At 38.4% G+C, this 25,981-nt stretch overlaps 1 protein-coding gene across 2 annotated transcripts in view; it reads left to right on the forward strand.

Moving 5' to 3' along the window:
* Positions 1 to 25,981, forward strand: part of WNK3 (WNK lysine deficient protein kinase 3) — a 151,119-nt gene that overhangs the window by 27,966 nt on the left and 97,172 nt on the right. For both annotated transcript variants that reach the window (XM_062183638.1, XM_062183639.1), the window contains exons 3-9: positions 2,350 to 2,570; positions 3,264 to 3,421; positions 7,950 to 8,038; positions 12,383 to 12,602; positions 17,030 to 17,324; positions 18,164 to 18,357; positions 18,453 to 18,602. In XM_062183638.1, the coding sequence (XP_062039622.1) occupies positions 2,350 to 2,570; positions 3,264 to 3,421; positions 7,950 to 8,038; positions 12,383 to 12,602; positions 17,030 to 17,324; positions 18,164 to 18,357; positions 18,453 to 18,602 (1,327 nt within the window). The remainder of the gene's footprint in view (positions 1 to 2,349; positions 2,571 to 3,263; positions 3,422 to 7,949; positions 8,039 to 12,382; positions 12,603 to 17,029; positions 17,325 to 18,163; positions 18,358 to 18,452; positions 18,603 to 25,981) is intronic.

Consider the following 25,981-nt stretch of genomic DNA (forward strand, 5'->3'; position numbering starts at 1 on the left):
TGGAAGTTGTTTACAGATTAATACTGCTTTGTTAGAATTGGTAAGATTTAAATCTAATGACTGTGTTAGCAAATGGCAATTATTAAGAAGAGAATATAATTCATTTTTAAAAGGTTTGTTTATTTTTTAAAGATTTATTTATTTATGTGAAAGAGTTACACAGAGAGAGGAGAAGCAGTGGGGTGGGGGGGAGGTCCTCCATCTGCTGGTTCACTCCCCAATTGGCCGCAACGGCTAGAGCTGCGCCAATCTGAAGCCAGGAGCTTCTTCCAGGTTTCCCACACAGGTCCAGGGGCCCAAGGACTTGGACCATCTTCTGTTGCTTTCCCAGGCCATAGCAGAGAGCTGGTTAGGACCCAGGTCATAGCAGAGAACTGGTACCCATATCGGATGCCGGCGCTTCAGTCCAGGACGTTAACCCGCGGTGTCATAGCACTTCCCCTGTTTATTTTATTTGAAAAGCAGAGTTAGAAAGAGAGATTGAGAGACAGAAATCTTCTATCTGCTGGTTCACTCTCCAAATGGCTGCAGTGGCCAGAGCTGGCCCAGGCTGAAGCATGAAGCCTGGAATTCAATCTGGGTCTCCCATGTGTGTGGCAGGGGCCCAAGCACTGGACCCATCTTGTGCTGCTTTCCCAGGCACAATCACAGGGAACTGGATCAGAAGTGGAGCAGCTGGGACTCAAACTCGTCACCCATGTGGGATGCTGCTGTTGTAGGCAGTGGCTTAATCTGGTGAGCCACAATGCCAGCCCCTGTAATTTTAAAAGAAAAGTAAGAAAAGGAGGGAAGGTAAGAATGAGGGAGGTAGGGTGGGAAGTATCCTTATGCTCTTAAAACTGTATTTATGCTCTTAAAACATGGGGGCCGGCACCATGGCTTAGAAGGCTAAGCTTCCGCCTGTGGCATTGACATCCCATATGCCGCCGGTTCGAGTCCCAGCTGCTCCACTTCCGATCCAGCTCTCTGCTATAGCCTGGGAAAGCAGTAGAAGATGGGCCAAGTCCTCGGGTCCCTGCACCCGTCTGGGAGACATGGAAGACACGGAAGAAGGCTTCAGATCAGCGCAACTCCAGCCATTGTGGCCATCTGGGGAGTGAACCAATGAATGGAAGACCTCTCTCTCTCTGCCTCTGCCTCTCTGTAACTCTGCCTTTCAAATAAATAAATAAATCTTTTTCTTTTAAAAAAAAACCTGTATGTATGGGGGGCCACATAGTAGGTTAAGCTTTTGCCTGAGGCACCAGTATCCCATATGGGCGCTGGTTCATGTCGAGGCTACTCCTCTTCTGACCCAGCTCTCTGCTAGGGCCTGGGAAAGCAGTGGAAGATGGCCCAAGTGCCCCTGCACCCACAAGGGAGAACCAGAAGAAGCTCTTGGCTCCTGGCTTTGGATCAGCTCAGCTCTGGCTGTTGTGGCCATTTGGGGAGTTAATCAGTGGGTAGAAGAGACTTCTCTCTGTCTCTCCCTCTCTCTGTGATTCTGCCTCTCAAAAAACCCCTATATGTAGAAAATAAATGAAATTTATTCCATTTTTATAAATAAAAAGTTTTAAAAACATACATGAAATAAAAAAAATTTAAAGACTGCATAAATTTTAAAATATTTTTGAACCAAAATAAAACTTATCTTTTAATTTGTATTTTCCATGTACTTTTTGAAATACTCTTTTGCTTTAATATTTCCTAGCATTTTTGTTCTAAAATGTTACATAGTTAAACCTTCTAAGCAATTACTAGAAATAGAAAAGTGTTTTCTTCTTAAAACTGTATTGCCTGCCATTCCACAAAAGGCCACTCTGGAATAATTCTTTTTTTTTTAAGATTTTTATTTTTTTATTGGGGAGGTAGAGTTATAGAGAGAGGGAGAGACAGACAGCAAGATCCTCCATCCGCTGGTTCACTCCCCAAACGGCTGCAACAGCCAGAACTGGGCTGATCTAATGCCAGGAACCAGGTGCTTCTTCCAGGTCTCCCACATGGTTGCAGCACTTGGGCCGTCTTTCACTGTTTTCCCAGGCCATAGCAGAGAGCTAGACTGGAAGAAGAGCAGCTGGGACTTGAACTGACACTCATATGGGTTGCTGGCGCTCCAGGCAGTAGATTAGCCCTCTATGCCACAGTGCTGGACCCTGGAATAATTCTTGTTTTGAATTCAAAATATGACACTTAGTAAGCTGTCTTATCTAAGAATGAAATCTCAGATATGAAATCTTTTTGTCCTAAAAGTCAAGAGTAAACAACTTGGGGATAGCGATCATAGAGTATAAATTATCAGCTCTCATGTGATATACTTTGATAGTATTCATACAATAAGTTATTTACACGTGGTCTTTCTTTTCTTTGTAGGTACTTAAAACGATTTAAAGTCATGAAACCAAAGGTTTTAAGGAGCTGGTGCAGGCAAATTTTAAAGGGATTGCAGTTCTTACATACTAGGACTCCTCCTATTATTCACCGGGATCTGAAGTGTGACAATATTTTCATCACAGGACCCACTGGATCTGTGAAGATTGGTGATCTAGGACTAGCCACCTTAATGCGCACATCATTTGCTAAGAGTGTCATTGGTGATTGATGTTTTACAGTGTACTGGTTGGGTGTAGAGGGATTTGTCATTTATGTAGGTCTAGAACAAAGATCAGTTAACTATATAGCCCATGGGCAAAATCTGGCCAACTGCCTGTTTTTATAAATCAAATTTTATTGGACCCACCCCCCTATCCACTTATTTTTGAATTGTCTCTGGCTGTTTTTTCACTACAGTGACAGAGTTGAGTAGTTGTGTACCCAAGACCATATGAACCTCAGACCCTTTACAGAAAAGTTTGCCAACTCCTGGCTCAGACTGAATTTTGCTTTGAGATATGTACTATATAAGTATATTAACTTATTTCAGAGACATTCTAGTATATTTCTTTTGTTGGATATGTTTAGGATTATTGAAAGGTCCTGAAGACTTAAGAAAATTTACTACGTTAATTCAGAAAAAAATGAATGAAAAGAAGGATGGTGATACAGAGATTTTGTTAATCAATGTAGCCTCGAGCATTACAAATTGTATTTGATCAGTGGAAACTTAAGGAAAGTCTTTAAGTGCTTTATGTAGATAATAGCAAGTATTCAACAGATTTTATACTTATAAATGTACTTGTGGATAGGAGAAATTCCCACAGGTAATCTTCATGAGAAAGGGAAATGTGGTCTTGGTGAATACATTTTTCTCTTTAATAAAAAAATGAGGCTGTGGTGTTATTTTGTAGGGACGCCTGAGTTTATGGCTCCAGAGATGTATGAAGAACACTATGATGAATCCGTGGATGTCTATGCTTTTGGAATGTGTATGCTAGAAATGGCTACTTCAGAGTACCCTTATTCTGAGTGCCAGAATGCAGCTCAGATTTACCGTAAAGTGACTAGTGTAGGTATCATTTTACACTTTTTACTTCACAGATTGCCGTATTTCATGTTGAATTGAGTAAAGCTTAGTGAAACCTAATTTTGGTTTAATCTCATGGAATAGTGTTAAATTTAACAATTGTAATGAAACAAATTTTAGAGTTGTAATATACCTTACACTGTCTTGGGGCCATATAAAATGCACTGCATTACTATTTTTAGGAAAATATACAAATGTTATATCTATTTGTGAAGAAGTTTTGGTATTTATTAGATAGATCTTTTTAATTTTTAAAGTTTTACTATTTCTCTTATTTATTTGAAAGGTAGAGTGAGTAAAAGAGGTAGAGATAGAGGAATATTGATTTCCTATCCATGAGTTTACTCTCCAAATGCCTTCAACAGGCAGGACTGGGCTAGACCAAAGCCAGAAATCGAACTCAATATACATCTCTTGTGTGGATGACAGGGAGCCATCACCTCTTGCCTCCCAGGATGCATATTAGCTGCAAGCTGTAGTTAGAATCAAGAACCCAAGTCAAGACTTGAACCCAGGCATTCTGACAGGGGATGTGGGTGTCCTCTTCTATGCCAAATGCCTGCCCCTGGATCTTACCTTTTGAAGTTGAATAATAGAGATTGTCTAAATGGTTTTGAAGGTTTCTTCTAGTTCTAAAAACCTGATTATGAAGCTACATTCAAAATAAGTTTGACAGTATTTGAGTCCCTGCTGTGAGTAATATTTTGTGTAAGAAATAGCAAGGAATGGGGGCCGGCACTGTGGTGCGGCGGGTTAATGCCTTGGCCTGAAGTGCCGGCATCCCATATGGGCACCAGTTTGAGACCTGGCTGCTCCACTTCCTGTCCAGCTCTCTGCTGTGGCCTGGGAAAGCAGTAGAAGATGGCCCAAGTCCTTGGGTCCCTGCACCCGCGTGGGAGACCCAGAGGAGGCTCCTGGCTCCTGGCTTCGGATCGACGCGGCTCTGGCCGTTGTGGCCAATTGGGGAGTGAACCATCGGATGGAAGACCTCTATACTCTATACTCTATAGAACAAATGACCTCTTTTCTCCTACAAATCAGCTCCAAGAAAAAGGGAAGGAGGTCTTACAGAATACAAGAGATTTATCGGTAGTGGTGAACTAGTAACTTTTTTTGTTTCATATTTGTTTATTTATTTGAAAGGCAGAGAGAGGAAGAGACAGAGAAGTCTTCCATCTACTTGTTCACTCCCCAAATGGCCGCAATGGCTAGGGTTGGGCCAGGCTGAAGCCAGGAGCCAGGAGCTTCTTCTGTGTCTCCCATGTAGGTGGCAGGGACTCAAGCCCTTTGCCATCCTCTGCTGCTTTTCCAGGCCCTAGCAGAGAGCTGAATCAGAAGTGGAGCAACTGGGACTTGAACTAGCACCTATATGGGATGCTGGCATCACAGGCAGCAGCTTAACCTGCCATGCCACAATGCCAGCCCCACTAATAACTGTTCAACAGCTGATTCTCTGGAAAGCCAAAAAGCTCTGATTTCTAGTATTTGCTTCTTTTTTGTGATGTAAGTGTTCCCCTCAAGGCTGATTTCAGGTTACCAACGTGATCTACCGAAAGCAGAACTGGGAAGAGATGTACAGTGGCACTTACTATGTGGTATTTCCACCATACAGATAAAATACTTACAACCTCAAAAGTGTAAATAATGGTAAAATGTAAGCTAGTTAGGGAGTGATGTTTTCAGTAATTATTTTATATGGCTTTTAATATAATGCTTATAATTGTAAGTTTATATAATTTAGCTTTTTTTTAAAAAATGACTGTGTTTAACAGCTTGCTTGCAAAATTCCTGAAAATGTGATAACTCTCATGTGCTGGTATAAGCCAGCTTAGTGTACCATGCATATTTGTTTGGATCCTCATTTGAGCAAATCAGCTATAAAAAGTTTAGATAATTTTGAAGATTTGAGCATGGACCGAGTTTTAGATGATATTAAGGAATTATTGATGATTGTTTTAAAGGAGATATGACATGCTTTTTTAAAGGACCTTATATATTAGAAATATAAACTGAAAATTTTATGGATGAAATGATATAGTGCCTGAGATTTGCTTTGAAATATTCCAGGACATGAAAGGTATTGGGACAGACAGCTAAAACAAGGTTGGCAAAATGTTGGCTTTCATTGAAGCTGGTGATACTTATACAGGACTTCATTATACTCATAGTATTCTACTTTTAAGTTTGAAAATTCCTATAAGAATTCAGAAAAATAGAGCTTAATTTTTTTTGGTCCATCTTTCTTTTTAATTAGTTATCCACATGCTTTAAATTTTTGTGTATTAGTTTTTCGCTACTTAAAAAAACAGAGATCTTCCTTCCATCTGCTGGTTCACTCCCCAAATGCCTGCAAAAGCTGGGGCTGGGCCAAGCCAAAGCTGGGAATCTGGACCTCAATTCTGTCCTCATCCATGGACGGCAGGGATCCAAGTACTTAGGCTATCACCCACTGATCTCTCAGGGGGCTCATTAGCAGAAAGCAGGAATCAGGAACAGAGCTGGAACTCAAACCCAGGTGCTCAGATATGGGATGCAGGCATCCACATTGTCATATTTTTCTTTCTTTTTAAAAAAGACTTATTTATGTATTTGAAAGTCATAGAGACAGGGAGAGGGAGGTACAGAGGGAGAGAGAGAGATCTTTTTCATCAGCTATTTTACTCCCCAAATGCCCACAACACCCAGGGCTAGGCCAGGTCAAAGCCAGGAGCTCCATCTGGGTCTCCCATTTGGGTGGCAGGAACCAGGTCCTTGGGCTATCATCTGTTGCCTCCCAGATACATCAGCAGGAAGCTGGATCATAAGTGTGGAGTAGCCAGGACTCTTAAGTGGGAATTCCAGTATGGCATGTGGGCATTCCAAGCAGCTGCTTGTTCCCCAAACATCATTTCAAACACTGTGCCAAATGCCTATCCCTGGCCCATATTTTGGAGGACCATAAATAAATATGCATTTTGTATTTGACTTTGTAAGTTATAGCTCCCAAACTATTTTCACTTAGTAGCAGAGAAAGGCAATAGTTACCAGGGCTGGGAAATGGGTAAGAGAAAGTGGAAAAGATCTAGGAGTTTTTTTTTAAATATAATAACTGCAGTTTTTAAATAGTGACTTTATTATATTAAAGTCATCAAAAAAATAGTGCATCACAATTCAGACTGCCATCTATTTTTATGCTTCTTGAATTTGGGGTCCAAATGAACTCTTTAGTGTCACCAGACTCATCTAGTATATGAGACTGAGCTTCCTGATTCTGTATCTTGTGAGGTAATTTGACAGGACTAGCAGTAGATCTTCAATAATTATATTTCTGCTTCTGTCCACATTTGGAATTTTTTTCAAATGATTTCAGTGATCTTACATTATTTTTGTAAAATTTAAAGCTCATAAATATAAGGTAATAGAATATAAAATAAGCAGATTCAGGCAGCTAAAACAGTTCTAATAGGAATGTTTTGAATTGTCTGGATATAATTTGTTATTGAATTCCTGGAGCCTGATCATAAGCTTAAGGTAAGTTCTCCCAATATCTTAGGATTTCTTAAGGGTAAAAATGAATAGATTTCTCAAATTTTTTCATGTATGTGTTTATATTTTCACAATGCATGTATACTAATTATTGATTGCTTCTAGTTATTCTAAAAAGCTTTGAAATATATTGATTTGGAATAATTGGAATAGGGAAACCCTTAGAATTTTCAAAAGCTGTTTTTAATAACCTTAATTTTTTTATTCCTAAAAATAATTGTTTATTCTATTTTGCAAATTGGGATTATGCTGTATATATAATTAAGGATCCTACATTCTTTCCCTATTTAATATCATAACAATTTTCTGTGTTATTATTTTGAGAATACTTTTAGTTTCTATATGATATTATGAAATATATCTGTACACACATACACATAAATACATGAGGGAGCTTAAAAAGTTTATGGAAAATTTTCATTATTTTTATATTCTATTTTGCTATGAACTTTAACAAGTTATTTATTTATTTATTTATTTATTTGAGAGACAGAGGGACAGAGAGCTCCTATCCTCTTGTTTACTCTCCAAATGCCTGCAACAGCTAGGGCTGGGCTAGACCAAAGCCAGGACCTGGGAACTCAGTCTAGGTCTCTCATGTAGTGGCAGGTATCCAACTACTTGAGCTATTACCAGCTACCTCTGAGGGGGCACATTAGTAAGAAGCTGGGCTATGGACTCCCCAAGGGGCATCTTAACCACTAACACCTACCTCTTCCATGAACTTTTTGAAGTCCCTTCATGTTTTTAAAATGTATGTAACTTTGCTTGTGTAATGGAAATTTAGATTATTTCTGATTTTCCAGTTTATTTATAGAACTATGACAGAATCCTTGTCAGAAGTTATTTAAATGTATAAATACATGTTTATCTTATTTAAAACTTAAATATGATTTAGTAATGAAAATAATGTTTAACAAATGTCATGTTGACTTGGACTTCCAATTGCTTAATTTGTAATTAGAAACCATTTTCCTTTTCCCAGGGCATAAAACCAGCCAGCTTTAATAAAGTCACTGATCCTGAAGTAAAAGAAATCATTGAAGGATGTATTCGTCAAAACAAATCTGAAAGGTGGGTGCAAATGTGGTGAAATGATATAACTAATGAATGCATTTTTCTCTTCTCTTGCACTTAGTCATTTTCTCACCTTTTAATCATGTTAAATTTGACTTTTGAGTGGAAGCCAAACCATACTGTGTAGAGTGAAATGTATTAGTGTGTGTTGTTTATCTTTTTAGACTTCGATATCATGTGCTGAATATTTTTGGAACTGGCATTTGGGTCATATTTATGTGTATATGCATTGTGACAAGCTTTCATCACCTTGAGACATCAGCTCAACGGGCCCTCTCAGGTTAACTACTTCTAATAGTTGAGAGTAGACAGATATTTTTTATTTAATCATGCATCCTTATATTATGACAATGGTAAAGCTAATATGGATACTTTTGTTCAAGTATTCTAGATTTATTAGTGTCACAATTTGTGTTTTTCTTGCGGACAATTCTTTTTAGTTTTAGCTTTTGATTCATTTTAATTTGAGCCTTGGAAATTTGATAGATTAAATTAGTGGGGTCATCTTTTGATTTTTACCTTCTTATTGATGATTAATAAAGGGATATATCCTTTATAGAAATTATTTCCGCCAGCATTTCATTGACCCTCCCCATTTTTATTAGTTTTCTATCTAGGTTTAGTTGCACATCTGAGAATATTTAAATCTACTAAGGTAAGGCCTGTTTAATTATATTTTTATTACAGAACATTCTTAGTGTTTGTACAAACAGGCTGTATCTAGGCATCTCTGTTTCAGTTGTGGTTAAATACACATAAGATGGGGCTGACATTGCGGCATAGTGGTTAAGCTGGTGCCTGTGATACTGGCATCCCATGTGGGCGCCAGTTCGAGAACTGGCTGCTCCACTTCTGATCCAATTCCTTGCTAATGTGCCTGGGAAAGCGGCAGAAGATGGCCCAAGTCCTTGGGCCCCTGCCACCTATGTGGGTGACCTGGAAGAAGCTCCAGGCTCCTGGCTTCAGCCTGGCACAGCCTCAGCCGTTGCAGCCATTTGGGGAGTGAACCAGCCGATGGAAGATTTTTTTCCCTCTCCCCCTCTCTCTGTAACTTTGCCTTTCAAATAAATAAATAATCTTTTAAAAAATAATTAAATGCATATAAAATTTTCCATTTTAGCTATTTAAAAAAAAGATTTAGTTATTTGAAAGGCAGAATAACAGAGAGAGGGAAACACATACAGGTCTTCTGTCTGCTGGTTCACTCCCCAATTGCCTGTAACAACTGGGGCTGGGTCAGGCTGAAGCCAGGAGCCAGGAAGTCTACCAGAACTCTCACATGGACAGCAGGAACCCTAGTACTGAGATGCATTAGCTGGACTCTGGATCCAAAGCAGAAGTGGAACTTAATCCCAGGTACTCTGCTATGGGATGTGGGTGTCCCACACAGTGGCTAAATCTGCTGTGCCACTATGCCCACACCATTTTAGTCATTTTTAAGTGTATAATCCAGTAGCATTAATTACTTTCACATTGTTGTATAATCATCTGTACTACCCATCTCCGGGATTTTTCATTATGCCAAACAGAAATCCTGTACACATTAAGCAATAATTCCCCATTTCTTTTCCCCTGCAGCCACTGATAATCTCTGTTCTACTTTCTGTCTTTATGAATTTGCCTGTCCTGAGTTCCTAATATAAGTGAAATCAAACAATGTTAGTCCCTTTGTGTCTGATTTATTTTATTTCACATAGTATTTTCTAGGTTGATGCATGTTATAGCATGTATCAGAATTTCCTTCCATTTTGAGGTTGAATAATATTCTGTATGTATACATGCCAAAAATTTTTATCTGTTTGTAGATGGATTGTTGGGTTATTTCTGTCTTTTCAGTGTTGTGAACAGTGTTGCATAAATGTTGATGTACAAGTGTTTGAGTCCCTGCTTTCAATTCTTGTGTGTGTGTGTGTGTGTATGTATGTTTATATACCCTAGGAGTGAAATTGCTACATCTTACGATAATCCTATTTGACTTTTTGAAGAACCGCCAGTTATTTTCCATGGCAGTTGTACCATTTTTCATTCCCAGCAGCAATGTAGGGAAGTTTTAATTACTCAACATCCTCACAAATACTTGTTTCCGTTTTCTGATAATAGCCATCCTAATGGGTGTGAAGTAGTATTTCCTCATGGTTTTATTTTGCATTTCCCTGTTAACTAATGATGTAGAGTACTTTTTCATGTGTTTATTGATCATTTGTATATCTTTGGAGAAGTATCTAGGCAGTCTCTTGCTCATTTTAATTGAGTTTTGTTGTTGAGTTATAGGAGTTTAGGCATCATTTTTCAAAATAAGCTAAAAAATATTATGTTGAAGTAGCTGTTTCAGTTTGGATTCTGGTTGTTGTTTGTACAGTATTTTAATTATGATATGTTATCCAAGAACATTAGAATCTTCATAAGGATTTATGACGTATTAGTGTATGGGAAAAAGCACAGGCTTCAAACATTGGACTAAGATTCAAATCTGGACTCATATTTAACCAGTGTGATCTTGAGCAATTTACTTAGTTGTTCCGCAAAATAGATATATTTCTTATTCATTTGGTCATTGAAATTATACCTAACAGAGTAATAAATTATGTCTTCTGCTATTGTTTTTAATTATTGTTCAGTAAAAATACTTAGACAAATTTTTTATAAGGAAGTAGAGGACTATTTCAAAATGTCTCACTTTAGTCCTAAAAATAGCTTGAACCAGGTTATTTTTCTAAGGTTGTTAAGAATCTCTTTCTTGATTACTAAAAATGTAGAGTGTGGAAAATCCTCAACTTACAGAAAATTATGTTGTTGTATGCTTTTTCTATTTTAAGTAGTTCAGGAAAGGCTGTACAAGTGGACATTATAAAGTATACAATGATACTTCAAAAAGTTCACGGAAAATGTAATGAAAAGATTATGCATTTTGAAGTAATTTTTGAAGTACCTTCACATCAGCGTTAGCTCTCCCTGGCCTGTAATACAGATTAAATATTATGTACCTGTTTTAAAAGTTAGTAAAAGAACAATATAATTGCCTTAGTTTATAATAGAATCTCCTTTTTCAAAAAGATTTATTTATTTATTTGAAAACCAGAGATACAAAGAGAAGGAGAGAAAGAGACAGAGAGAGATCTTCATCTGCTGGTTCACTCCACAAATGGCTGTAACAGCTGAGGCTGGGCCAGGCTGAAGCCAGGAGCCAGGAGCCAGGAGCTTCTTCCAGGTCTCCCACACGGGTGTGGGGGCCCAAGTACTTGGGCTATCTTCCACTGCTTTCCTAGGCATATCAGCAGGGAGCTGGATCAGAAGTGGAGTGGCCAGGATTTGAACCAGCACCCATACAGGATGCCAACACTACAGGCGGAGGCTTAAAGTTCTACACCACAGCCCTGGCCCCATAAAAGAATCTTTTAAGCCCTATCCTTTATTTTTCTTCAAAGATGGTTAATCCCTGACATTATGCTATGGTTATATCTGTGTACACACACTGTGACCTAAAACTAGAGTTCAGTATTTGAAGCAAACCACTGGATGTTGCTGACCCACATTTAGCTTCACCCATGCATTCTCCAAGGGGCAAATGAAGTACACAGACTATTCCATTGTTAATGGAGTCAGTAACTTCTATTTATAACCTTCATAGAAAGTTTGAATTTCTAATTTACTTTGGAGTTAGATACTTAGGAGAGTTTTTTGTTTCCTTTGCTTGGAATCTGTTAGCTCACCCTTAACTATTTAAGCCAGTGGTGTAGGGAAGCTAATTTATTCACCTAACGTGTACCATGGTACTTCTACAATTCTTTCTAGGCATACTTTTATATATAGATGTGTTAATGGTAATAGTCTTTAAATTTTTAAAATTCATTTTTATGTTATTTGAAGGGCAGAGAGAGGGAGGGAGAGAGAGAGATATCAAGGAATCTTCCATCTACTGTATCATTCCTTAGATGCCTACATTTGGGGGTGGGCTAGGCTGTGGGTGGCATGTGTGCCCTCTGCTGCCTTTCAGGGGCGTATCAGCAGGAAGCTGGAATTGAAGGCAGAGCTGGGCTTTAAATCTAGGCATTTCAGTATGGGATATATGTGTCCCAAGTGGAGTCTTAAACACTGTTCCAATTGCCCAACCCATAATTTATCTTTAATTAAGATCACTATGTGTGCATGTTATTTGGGTTTTCTTTGTGTCTCTGGTAATAAGTTGGATATGAAATTTGGTTTTTATAACAAGCTAGATTAATGATTTAATTAATAGAAAAATTTAGAATAAGGTTGATGTGATATACTTACTTTTTTCTAATTAAAGGATCTGCATCTTATTGGAAGAATTGATAACAAGATATACATTTTGTTTGTTAGGTTGTCTATCAGGGACCTACTAAACCACGCATTTTTTGCTGAGGATACAGGACTGAGGGTGGAGTTAGCAGAGGAAGATGATTGTTCAAATTCATCCCTGGCTTTAAGACTCTGGGTTGAAGACCCCAAAAAATTGAAAGGCAAACACAAAGACAATGAAGCTATTGAATTTAGTTTCAATTTAGAAACAGATACACCAGAGGAAGTAGCTTACGAAATGGTAAGTAAACCCTGCTGCCCCATCCCCCTACTGGTTATTGTATCAGCCTTCAATCCTTTCTCCTTCTCATTGCTTTCTTTTCTCTTTTTCTCCATTTATGATTCCTTAAAATCATTGTTGTTGTGAAATGTATCTCTACAGCAGAGTATATTAAATTTTCTCACCACAGAATGAATTTTAATAATAAGATACTACCTTTGTTAAGAAAGAGAATATTATCAATGCCTTGGAAGCCACCTGAGTGCCCCTCTCAGTTATATCCCTCTCCTTTATCACTGTAGGTAATATCTACCTTGACTTTTGTGTTACTCATTCTTTGCTGTTTCATAGTTTACCTGAATAATATATTGCTCTGTTTTTGAAAAATTAAATGGCAAGCACACACCTAGCTAGTTACTGAAAGAATAGTGTTGTAAGGTGTTGGGGGTCCAGCTTTTCTCTGTTGCAAGAAGAAATTCAAGGACAAGATGTAGATCAAGGTCACTATCCCAAAGGCCATCCCGCAACAGCTGGGGCTAGGCCAGGCCAAAGCCAGAAGCTAAAAGCTCAATTCTGGTCTCCCACTGGATTGGCAGGGACCTAACTACTTGAGCCATCATTTGCTGCCTCCCAAGATGTGCATTAGCAGGAAACTAGAATTGGGAGGGGAGCTGGGACTTACACCCAGGCACTCCAGTATGTGATATGGGCATGCCAAGTGGTGTCTTAACCATATAGCCAAATGCTCACCTCTTACATGGGAGGTACCTTCTTAGAGACTGGCATATATGAAGAGGCCCATTTTTATCTTCATGTTTCATTGATTGGCTGTAAGACATTTTAGGTTGGCAATTTTTAAAAATTTAGAGTCATAGCTTTTAATATTGATGTTCAGAAGTCCAAAGCTGTTCTGATTTCTGATTATTTGCATGTGACCCATTTTTCCCCCTCTGTACATGTTTGTAATATCTTCTCTCTCTGCTCACTTTTCTAATATTTCACAGTGATGTATCTTGATTTAGATATGTTTTCATTTACAATGTTGTACCCTTTTAATCTGTCAGTCAATATACTTTGGTTTCTGGGAAATTTCTTGAAGTATTTTGTTGATAATTTCTTATCCTTTGTTTTCTCTCACTGGAACTGCTTTTACTTGGATATTGGGCCTCTTGAACTGGTTCTCCAGTGTTGTTTTCTGTTTTCCATCTCTTTGTCATTTTATTCTTTTCTTCTGGCAAATATTACCAACTTTATTTTCTAACCCTTCTATTGAAATTTTTATTTCTCCTATCATATTTTGCTTTTCAAGTGTCTGTTTTCCTTCCTTTTTAAGAATAAGTATCTTGTTCTTTCTTTCATAGATGGGATACTATCAGGTCTCTTTGTAAATTAATGTTTTTAACTTTTTCCTCCCTACATAGTCTCTCCTCCAAGTTAACTTTTTTTTCTTTGTTGGTTTTGTGTCTGTCTTCATGTTAGAGGCTTTTCTCATGTCCCTGATAATTCTTTACTTTCTGCTCATGATTATTAGGAGATTGTATTACTTTTCTATTGCTGCTTAATAGTTTACCACAAATTTAGTGCCTTGCACATGCCCCACCCCTACCCCTTCTTCAAAGCAAACAATGGCATGTCATATCTTTCTGGTGTCACCAGCTGGTAAAAGGTTCACCTACATAATCTTCTTAGATTAAGATTAACTGTGCTGTATAGCAGAAACAATCATGGGAGTGATTATCATATTATATTCACAGATTTGAGGACTAGGAGGGGGCATCTTTGAGAGACCATAATTTTGCCTACCACATAGACTACTAAACTGACTGGATGGTAAGATTGCTTGTGTAGGACTTGTTAACTTTGATCTCTACTTAGGGTATCTGGGTGAGCCATTAGTTGGGGAATCTCTGATATTAGTATTTATAAGTCTCTCATTTTGAGTTGGTCAGATTCCCCAGAGTAGCATCTTTTAATATTCTTCCTGGAGGGTAAGGGTCTGGTTAATGATATTTTGCTAGCCCAGTGGGGCAGAAAGCTGGCTATTGCTGTTTGACCTCTAGCAGAATTTGGTCACATAATAATCTCATTTTCAACATGGTAACCACACCTTCAATGTAATTCATGTTCTATAGTCCAGAGATCTTCTCTTTTGCATTCTCCAGAGAAAAATCCAGACTTATGGGTTAATGAAGAAGCAGTTACCCAAAATTGTGGAATAGAGGGTGGAATGTGGGGGCCCAAGTAACTTTTCCTCAAAACCTGTTTATTTGGTCTTCCGGGTTTTAGCCATCTCTTTTGACTTTGCCCTCAGTTCTAAAAGTACCTAGTGCTACCAGTTCCTATGCTTTATGAGTATCTTTCAGTATAAATGAGAATGATTTTCAGCTTTCTCTAGTTCACACTTCCCACATCTACTAGTTTGGTTATTACTTATTTATTTGTTTTCTTTTTTTAAAGATTTATTTATTCATTTAGTTACAGAGAGTTAAGGACAGAGAAAGAGATCTTCTATCTACTGGTTCACTCCCCAAATGGTTGTAACACCTGAGGCTGGGCCAGGCTGAAGTCAGGAGCCAGGAGTTTCCCATGGGTCTCCCATGTGGGTGAAGGGGCCCAAGAACTCAGATCATCCTCTGCTGCTTTCCTAGGCACATTAGCAGAGAGCTGGATCAGAAGTGGAGCAGCTGGGATTCGAACCCATGCCCATATGGAATGCTGGTGCTCCAGACCACAGCTTAACCCACTGTGTACCATGCTGCCCCCTATCTATTTGTTTTCTATTTTCCAGGGTGCTATCTTTCTCTTATTCTCCCTGTCTTTGCTGGTTTATAACTTAGAAATCCATGGACTTTGGATTTTGGTGGGGTTTTTGTGTTTGAGTTTTGGGATGGAATAAAGGTAAATATATATGCTCTGTTAAACATTTTAATCATCTTTGATCTATCGTGAAATTACCAAGAGTTAAGATCCATAAAACTATGCAGGTTATAGGACTGAGAATGAAATGCCATGTTACCTCCCTGAGTCATCTCGGCTTCTCAGCCCTATTCTACTGAGACTGCAAGTCAGAACCCTTTCCTCTTCTGTCTTCAAATGCCTAGTAACATGTAGTACATTGCTGTGAGTGTTTTTTCCTCTACTAGAATGTTGGCCTTCCTCAATAACCTGTGTGTTCCATTTTTAGTGTTTAATTCAGGCCAGAATTTTTTCCATTCAATTTATTTATTATTTTTTAAAAAACTTTTATTTAATAAATACAAATTTTGAAAGTACAACTCTTGGATTTTCCCCCCATAACTACCCTCCCACCCACAAACCATCCCATCTCCTACTCCTTCTCCCATCCCATTCTTCATTAAGATTCATTTTTAATTATTCTTATATACAAAAGATCAACTTAGTATATACTAAGTAAAGATTTCAACAGACTGCACCCACACAGACACACAAAGTATAAAGTACTATTTGAGTATTAGTTTTACCGTTAATTTGCATAGTAAAACACATTAAGGCCAGAGATCCTACATGGGGAGTAAGTGCACAGTGACTCCTGTTGTTGATTTAACAATTGACACTCTTATTTATGGCGTCAGTAATCACCCGAGGCTCTTGTCATGAGCTGCCAAGGCTATGGAAGCCTCTTGAGTTCACCAACTCCGATCTTATATAGAAAAGGCCATAATCAAAGTGGAAGTTCTCTCCTCCGTTCAGAGAAAGATACCTCCTTCTTTGATAGCCTGTTCTTTCTGCTGGGATCTCACTCGCAGAGATCTTTCATCTAGGTCATTTTTTGCCAGTGTCTTGGGTGTCCATGCCTGAGAAACTCTCATGGGCTTTTTAGCCAGAACCGAATGCCTTAAGGGCTGATTCTGAGGCCAGAGTGCTGTTTAGGGCATTTGTCAGGCCAAAATTTATTTTCTTCTGTGATATTTTCTGTATTTCCTCCAGAAGGTCATAAGCTTCTTTAGGATAGCAACTCATATCTTTTTCATTCGAATATAAGTTTGTGTCTGTCTTACTTTACCATATTCTGTGTTCATACAGAACAAATTATCAAATTCAGGCACCTGTATATCTTTGGTGCCCAGTACTAAGCACATTATGGATACTTAATGTTGTTGAATAAGGAAATCTTTTTAATATTTTACAAATATTAATGGCAATGATATATTATCTCTGATAAAGCTTCATGTACTAATATATTGTATGTTTTGTTTTTGTGTAATGCCAGAATTTTTTCAATTATACTTTGTAATACTGTTGTTTTTCTTATGTTGATTAAAGGTTCTGACATTTATGTATGTCTTTGATTATGAAAGAACATAGAAATAGGTGAACTGTTTTTCAATGGTATTTGTAATTTGGGGGCATAAATAACTCTGCTAATAAAATAAGTTAAGATATTACATGTTTAAGAAATAGTTTACTTATTGTGTTTTCACTTTTAGGTCAAGTCTGGATTTTTTCATGAAAGTGATTCCAAAGCTGTTGCTAAATCCATTAGAGACCGGGTGACCCTGATAAAGAAAACGAGGGAGAAGAAACCTGCTGGATGTTTGGAAGAGCGAAGAGATTCCCAGTGCAAGTCTAAAGGGAATGTATTCCCTCAGCACAAGACTACAACTTTGCCCCCTGTTCCATCTCAGAACACTGGGGCTGAATGTGAAGAAACTGAAGTTGATCAGCATGTTCGACAACAACTTCTACAAAGAAAACCACAGCAGCATTGCTCCTCTGTTACAGGTAACACAGTTAGAATTTGTAAAAGCAAACAAATGTGCAATTATATTTCCTTATCTTTAAATAACACTTTTGTGTTTTTCAAAGCATTCTTTTATCTATCATCTTTACGAGCCTATTACAAAACCCGAGTAGGTCAGCTAGTTTCTTTATTTTCAAATTGAGAAAATATTCTGTTAGTGTCTTGTCCAGCATACTTGTTGCAGAAGGATTATAATCTAACATGTTGTTTTGTTCAGGGAACAAGTAAAACAACCTTATTCACATTTTTAAGAATCTAACATAAATCGTTTAATAAAGAAAATTTGAAACTGAAGAATACAATTTATTCCTCAAGAAGGAATTTTCTAGATTTTAATATATTTGTATTTAAGTATAAAATTTACACAGTTCCTCTAATTTTCTGCTGTAATGCATTCTCTTCTCCAGAAGGACATGATTCTTGCATAGTAGTAACCAGTTGTTCTATAAAGGCAGTATTCTTTTTACCTAGATTCTAAAATAAATAGAATATGACACTTATATTTTACTAAAATCATAAGGGCAAGTGTAGATTATTTAGGGATAAGTAAATGAAGTAGATTTTTATGTAATTCTTTGCTTTTAGGTTAGCTTTACTAAGAACACTTCAATTATTCTTCAGTGTCAATATTTCAGTGCTTATTAGAGAGTTTACATGATGGCATTTTGATTAACCCTGCAGGTACATATTCTACTTTAATTTGTTTCAGGTTGTCAGAGTAAAAAAAAAACATTAAAAAATACTTACCATTACTTACCATCATTTATACAGTTTGGACATTATGATTTGAGCTTTCTGTTGTATATTTTCTTTGTCATAGGTGACAATTTGTCTGAGGCAGGAGCAGGATCAGTTACACATTCAGATACACCGGGTCAGCCCAGTATAGCCTATTCCCCAAACCAGAAGATGGCGTCTCAAATGGGTTCTAACATCCCACAGGCTGAAATAAATGTTCCAGGTCAAATTTATCCATCTCAACAACTAGCAGGACATTACCAGCACATTTCTGGGGTGAGGTGTACTGTTATCTGTTAAAATATATAATCAGTATATTTACTTTAAGTGGAAGAATTTATCTTTAATCTTAAGTTTTTCTTATTTAACAGTTGCAGAAGCAGCCAAAGCTGACTCAACCCCCAAATTTGCCTTTGGTTCAGGGTCAGTCCACTGTTTTGCCTGTACATGCCCTTGGACCTACAGTTGTTTCACAGCCTCAAGTTTCCCCATTAACTGTCCAGAAGGTCTCACAGGTAAAGGTAAGACATATACAGAGGTTCTGTATTCATTTAAACAGTTTCAACACTGCCTAAATTTTGTGATGGGCAAAGATTCTCTTATTTTGATTCATCATAGTTCAGATAAAGGTCACTGAAAGTTGAAACTTGTTTGTTTTTCTTCACCCAAGACATTCCTGTTGAGCATGTGCCTAATATTATGTAACTAGAATGTTGAGACACTGCTTGTATAATTGGAGAAGAAACCGAGAACTCAGTGTATAGACAAAAGATTTATTTAGGACTCTGATCTCTTCCTCTTGGTAATGATAGTTTGGTCTTTGTATTGAACTTTTCTAGCCTGGTTTGAATGTGGAGGGATGCCTGTTGTAGTTAATTAGAAGTAGTATTTCATAGACTTTCATAATTTTCAACATGTTCATCTAAATTCTTGTTTTGGTTCATGTTTATTTCTATAGGTGAAACAAGATGTGTTTTTGTCGTTCAGGCTGATCTTAAAGTGAATGTTATTCATTTGTGACAATGAATAAACAGTCTTTGAGTTCATATATCAAGAGACTATAGCTAGTTCCCTAGGTTATGGACTCTGGACACATAGTTGGGCTTTTCTTTGCCATTACCCTATTTTTTCCTTCTGCTTGCACCATTCCCTGCATGTAGCTTCCCTCTGGGAGCTAGATAGTCTAAGCCCTTGGGCATTCTTTGGTAGTTAACAGCTGATACATCTATTTCTTTAGGAGCTTGATATTTAGTCAGAGTTCATCAGCAAGCTTTTAGTGACTGCTATTTTCTGAGAATATGAAGTAGAATATGATCCTTACCTTCAGGGACCTCGCGGTCTGGAAGGAGAAAGCATACATGTACTTTATAAATGCCAAATGCATATAAAATCTGCTTGGGGTGGATTCAGTCTAAGATAGTTGATGGTGCCTGGGTTTTGGCTAGTGTGTATGAAATATAGGGTGCATATCTGTAAAGGAACTCTTGTTGTGGTCTGATTTGTCTCTTTCTAAGCCTATAATTCAAAATATGTTCAATGGATGCTTAAATTTAACTTAAGTTCAACTACAAAAGCATACAGGTATGTGTATTTTAATGTGTGCCCAAAATTTTAAAAGGATGTTTTCAAAAATTATTATGAAAATGTTATTTCCTTACTTTAAAGTCCATAAAGTTATAAAGATGAAAGTAACGATCACCTGTTATCTCTCCAGCCAAGGACAACCTATTGTTTATATTTTGCCATGGAGCCTCTGGGTTTATCTTTTTCTATACACACATATATATCATGTGGATACTGGTTTTTTTTTTGTAGTCTGCCTTTTTCACCTACTATATAGAAGCCATACCAGCAAGCACTTAGTTCTTTTTATGAGTATATTGGCCCAGGCTCTAGGAATTACTACAGCCAACCTGTATTTATTTCAGCCAACTCTCCTCTTTCCTTCAGATAGTATCTACATTCATTTTAGCTTTGATATTGAACTCCTTTGAGCTGTCTCTTGGGACTTCCATTCTCTGGTGTGTGAAAGTGTCAGATCCATTTACTCTGAATCTCTGCCTGGGTTTGAATGAATTATGTGGTAAGTCTAATAAATGAGAAACCATGAGCATATTGCTGGAATAGTGTCAGCCCCTTAGTATGTTCACCTAGCATTTACTCCTGGCATTAGGATTTTTATGGAATGAATGCTATACCTAGCACCTTTTTGATAACTTGCTGAAAATTTTAGAACATACCCAACATAGCATTATTATATCTAGCAGTCTGTCTGGGACAGTCCCATGAAAATGGGCATGGTATATGCATTTATAATTTGAATTTTCCTTGCACCAGCATCAGGAACTACAACTGGCCTTTGGAACAGATGGACAGACTTCAGCCCAACGCATGACTTTAGACTTGCCAGTTACTGGAGTCCACAGCCACTCCTTTCTGCACTTTGTCCTCAGACATTGCCTGCTTCACGAATGACTTTCCAGCATCCAACTGTTGGTCTTCAACTTGAGCCTGGCCCTAGAAATGGGAATCAGGCATTAACCAAAGCACCAGATGCCAATCAGACTTCTAGTTTCTTACTGGTTGATCGCCCTCAAGCTTTGTCAAATCATTCTTCTGCCCAAAATATGAGCAGTGCACAAAATGCTGATGGTGCAGCTCAGCTCCCTTCTAATTCCAATGGTGGGGCATTTGGTGTCACAGCCATATCCACTGGTACATCAGGAGTCTATAACTCCAGGTTCTTCAATGCCACAAAGCCGGACTGTGCATTTGAAGGAGCCTTATTTGCAAGCCTCTGTTCAGGAGCAGCCATTAATTTTACAACATAAGCCTATGGCATCACCACAGAAAAACTGTCAGCAGCATTGTACTCTGCGAGAGTCTAAAGCTCTTGCAAGTCAGCAGCAACCAAAGGGTGGTAATGAAAGTGTGATTCAGCCCCTGGAACAGCTATCTTACTCTGTTCGACACACTTACCCAGGACCACCTGCAGAACTACTGCCTTTCCCATTCAAGGCTCCTGCGCAGCTGCCTTTTGTGGTACATCCCCAGGAACAAACTTCTTATTCATCACAACCAGCTTACCCAAACCAGGCTCCAGCATAGCCTGTTTACTCATTGCCAGCCCTGGAGCATCCTCTTTACACTGTACAACCACCAGGATCACAGCCAACCTATTCTGTGTAGACTTCTTACCCAGTCCCACCTGCAGTACAGCCCTCTTATTTGGCACCAGCCCAAGGGCAGCCTACTTTTGTATTGCAACCCCCAGTTTGGTCACCTTTTCCTGACCAGCCAGGACAACCTGTACCTTACCCTGTACAACCTATGGAACAGCCTGCTTATTAGGCACTGTCTCCTGAGCATGTCTCTTATTCAGGACAAACTACTTACACCATCCAAATAACTGAACAGACAACCTTTATGACCCAACAAGTCTACACAATAAACCCTCCTGATAGCATACAAACTCTATAGATTAGAAGTTGTACTCTGCACCACCTTACATAAAATGGACTTCTGAGCAACAAACCTATTTAACACAACCACAAGGTAGTACTACTTTAATGTTGGAACAAAAGATATGTTTACTGTCAACTTTAGATACACAAACATATTCTGCTGATCCTTTGATGTCCAGCCTTCAGTGGCTCCATCCCAAGCAGCTGTCCGTTTTGGACACCAGCAGCTAAAAGCTCAGGCCCAGTCAACCTGCCTTACATCTCAGAGGGCAATGGGAGGATATCAACTCCCTGGGCAGATGCCCTTCATTCAGCAGGCCTCTTCACAGGCCTCGATCCATCCCCCACATTCCTCAGCACAGCTTTCCCAATCACATCTAACACCAAGCCAGGTTCCTCATTCAGCTTTCATTCAGCATCAGCATCTCGTAGACAAGCACAGAAAACCTGTCAGTTGTCTACCCAAGAAGGCCCCAAAAATCAACAGCAGTCTGTGTATAGCCAGCATGTTGCTCTCAAGCAGCAGGTACCTGATTCACAAGTACTTAACCGAGTTCATCCATTACCAGGTATTCCAGAGACCATTACAAACATGGTCCCGATTATACCTCCTTTGCAAGAAAAGTTAAAGTCTGCGGCAGTGGAGCAACCATGTGTAATACAGCCTTTAGAGCAGCCTCAAGCGTTTCAGGCATTAGATAACAGTCAAACTTTTCCCGTACAGGAAAATCCAGCACAGCACGAGCCAGCATGCATCCAGCAACGGTCTGCTGGCCAGCCACAGGGGCAGCCATCTTCTAGCTTAGCACCTGTTTCTGGGTCATCAGAACCACAATTACAACAACAAACCCTCTATCAAAACTCTGCCCTTCCAAGTCAGCCGTGTTCTTCTGTTCCTCTCCTGACACTTAGCATTCCAATAAAGGCTTCTGCTGCCTTTCAGAACATAGACAGCAGCATTTGCAAGGCCAAGAATTCCAAAGGTAAATCTTCCTGGGGGAGAATGTGGATGATCATGATTTTTTGGGTAATGTGCAAGGGTCAAGGAGATAATGAGCTATAATTGAAATAACACTAGTCTGGAGGTCATACTCCCTGTTCCTGGCTCTTTTCCTGACTCACTGGGTGACTTTGATTCAAATCTCTTCTAAATTTCCTCATCTGTAAGGTGAAGGGATTAGACCAGATTATGACATCCAAAAATATTTGAGTACGTACTTGGGATATATCAGTGAACAACATGTAAAAATTCCTTTTGTCATTGAGTTTTGTTGTCTGAAGGGAAAGATTGCCAATAGCCATTATAAAAAGCAAGTTACATAATATGGCACAGGGTGCTCTGGTGGAAATGAACACATGAAGGAGGAAAGTGGGTTGCAGTTTTAAAGAAAGCCATCAGGATAGGTCCCATTGAATTGACTTTTGAACAAACTCTTGAAGGAGCTGAGAGAGTCAGCAATGTATGTTCCAGGTAGAAGGAATAATGTGTGCAGAGTTCCTTAGGGAGGAGTGTGTCTGGCATGTTTGGAGAGCAGCAAGGAAGCTGCTGTAGTTTTCCAAGATCTTGTAGTGCTAAAATGTTAGGAACCTGTTGTCTTACTGTTTTACATTTATAATACCACATTTACCTTTGTGAGTTAGTAATTCAGTCTAGCCAATGATTCTTTTTATTTTAATATTTTTTATTATTTGAGAGAGAAAGAGAAAATAGTGAATTCCCATCTGCTGGTTCACTACCCAAAAGCCTGCAACAGTCCATGGCCAGGACCTTAGCTGAGAACTGGGCACTCAATTCAGGTCTCCCATGTGGATGGCAGAAACCTAATCACTTGAGCCATCACCACTGCCTCCTAGGATCTGCTTTGGAGTCAGGAGTGGAAGCCAGGTATTGAACCCAGGCACCCTGGTATGGGACATGGACGTCCTAACTTCTTGGCCAAACACCTGTCCCTATCAACTGATTCATATGTGTCAAATACTATTCTAAAGGCATTATGTGTACTATCCTTACACAAAGCCTAGGAAGTCCTGTCATCCTTGTTTTATAGGTGAAGAAAATGAAGCTCCGAACTGTTAAGTAACTTCCCCAGTGTCATACAAGAGAGCCAGGAGAGACAACATTAGACCTAGACTGTCTGGCTTCAAAGATTATACACTCAATCATTACACTATACAGCCCTTCTGTAAAATAATTATTTTCCCTGCTGGAACTGGAGAAAAAGGTTATGTTATAATGACTTCAGTGAGATTTAGTTAATGTGTGGCCTTGATTGAATTAATGAAGGGGCAGCAGAGGCAAGAAAACTGGTTTATTCTTTTTTCTTTTTTGCTCTTTGCGTATACAAATATCTCCAAAAGACTTTAAATTTACTAAATTTGGCTAATAAAATGCTTTGAGGTTATTAGATAAAAGGTATGGCATACTATAAGAATTATTGTCTAGTGATGATATGTTACTATTCCAAATATCTGTTACTCTAAGTACTGTATATTTTATAAAGTTCTTCATGAAGAACATGGATTATAATGAATTCTGATATGTACGTTCTGACTCCTCACCGAACTGAGCAAGGTTAAATAAATATTAAATATCTTTGCAGATGAAGTTTCTTCAGATGAGGCAACTATTCCAGGAATTATTTCTTTGGAATACAGCAGGGGTTTTATTTTAAAGATTTTTTTATTTATTTAAAAGGCAGAGTTAGAGAGAGAGAGAGAGAGAGAGAGAGAGAGACAGACAGACAGTGATACACCTTCCATTCACTGGTTTACTCCTCCAAATTGCCATAACAGCCAGGGCTGGGCCTGGCTGGAGCGAAGAGCCAGGAGCATCATCTGGATCTTCTATATAGGTGACAGGGCCCAAGTATTTGGCCTTCTTTTGTTGGTTTCCCAGGTGCATTTTTTAGCAAGGAGCTAGATTGGAAGTGGAGTAGCTGAGACTTGAACCAGCACGCATAGCACATGCCAACATCGCAGGCAATGGTTTAACCTGCTGTGCCACAATTCTGGCCTCTAGAATACAGTGTTTTTTTTTTTTTTTTAAATAGCGATATAGATAGTTTTTAAAGGCTTTACTCATTTATTTGAGAGGTAGAGTTACAGAGGGAGAAACAGAGAGAAGGGTCTTCCATCTGCTGATTCACTCCCTAAATGGCCACAGCAGTGGGAATTGGGCCAATCTGAAGCCAGGAGCCAGGAGCTTCTTCTGGGTCTCCTATGTGGGTGCAGGAGCCCAAGGACTTGGGCCATCTTCCACTGCTTTCCCAGGCCGGTAGCAGAGAGCTGGATTGGAAGAGGAGCAGCCAGGATTTGAACTGGCACCCATGTGGGATGGCGGTGCAGCAGGCGGAGGCACAGCACTGGTCCCTAGAATGCAGTGTCTCACAAAGCATTTTGGATTGGGGTGTTAATTTCTGTGGGCAGATTGTATGTGTTGTTACTTTTCTTGCCTAATACCTCCTGATATCTTATTTGAAAAATTTCCAAGATACAGAATAGTTGGGAAAAATTGCAGTGTGAACATTTTTATACCTACCACTTAGATTCTACAGTTAATTTTGTTGTATTTGATCTCCTATATCTGCCTATAAAATCCCTTTATTACTTTATTAATGCATCTTATTTGGTGCTTTACAAAGTTCAAGTAAGTTATTGACATGAGCATACTTCATCTATATAAACTTCAGTATGCATATCATTGACTAGAACTCAGTATGTATATTTTTGGTTTAAATTTACATAACAGTAAAGTTCACAGATTGCAATTCATTGTGTATTAACAAATGCTTACACCTGTGTAACCCAAGCGATCCTCAGGATATAGAATAGATGTTAGTAACCTTTTTTGGTTACAAATAGGATTTTAGACTTTACAGGTTATTTGTATAATCTGTTGTTGCAACTACTCAACTGTGCTATTGTATACATGAAAACAGGCATAGTATATAAACAAATAGGCATGACTCTATTCCAATACAACTTCTCACACAAAAACAATGGTATTCTAAATTTGGCCCAAATGCTGTAGCCCACTTGCGTGATATAGAATATTGTCATTATTCTAGAAAGTTCCCTCTTGCCCTTTCCCAGTCAGTCCTCCTCACACCCCAACCAGAGTATACTGCTATTGATTTATTTTTAAATCACAGACTAGTTTATTCTGTTCTAGACTTTCATGGAATTATACTATAAATACTCTTATGTATATAAGAGTATACACACAGTATGTTTTTGAAATTGGTACATATTATATATATGTAGGTAGCTCCTTCTTTTATACTGCAGAGTAATATTCCATGGTAGGAATATACAAAATGTGTTTATCCATTCTATTTGTGAATACCTGAGTAGTTTCTTGTTTTGGCTATTATGAATAAATCTGCTTGGAACATTATTATACAAGTCTTTGTGAACATGTTTTTATTTATCTTCAA

This window comes from Lepus europaeus, chromosome X (assembly GCF_033115175.1).
Source record: "Lepus europaeus isolate LE1 chromosome X, mLepTim1.pri, whole genome shotgun sequence".
Classification (NCBI taxonomy): domain Eukaryota; kingdom Metazoa; phylum Chordata; class Mammalia; order Lagomorpha; family Leporidae; genus Lepus; species Lepus europaeus.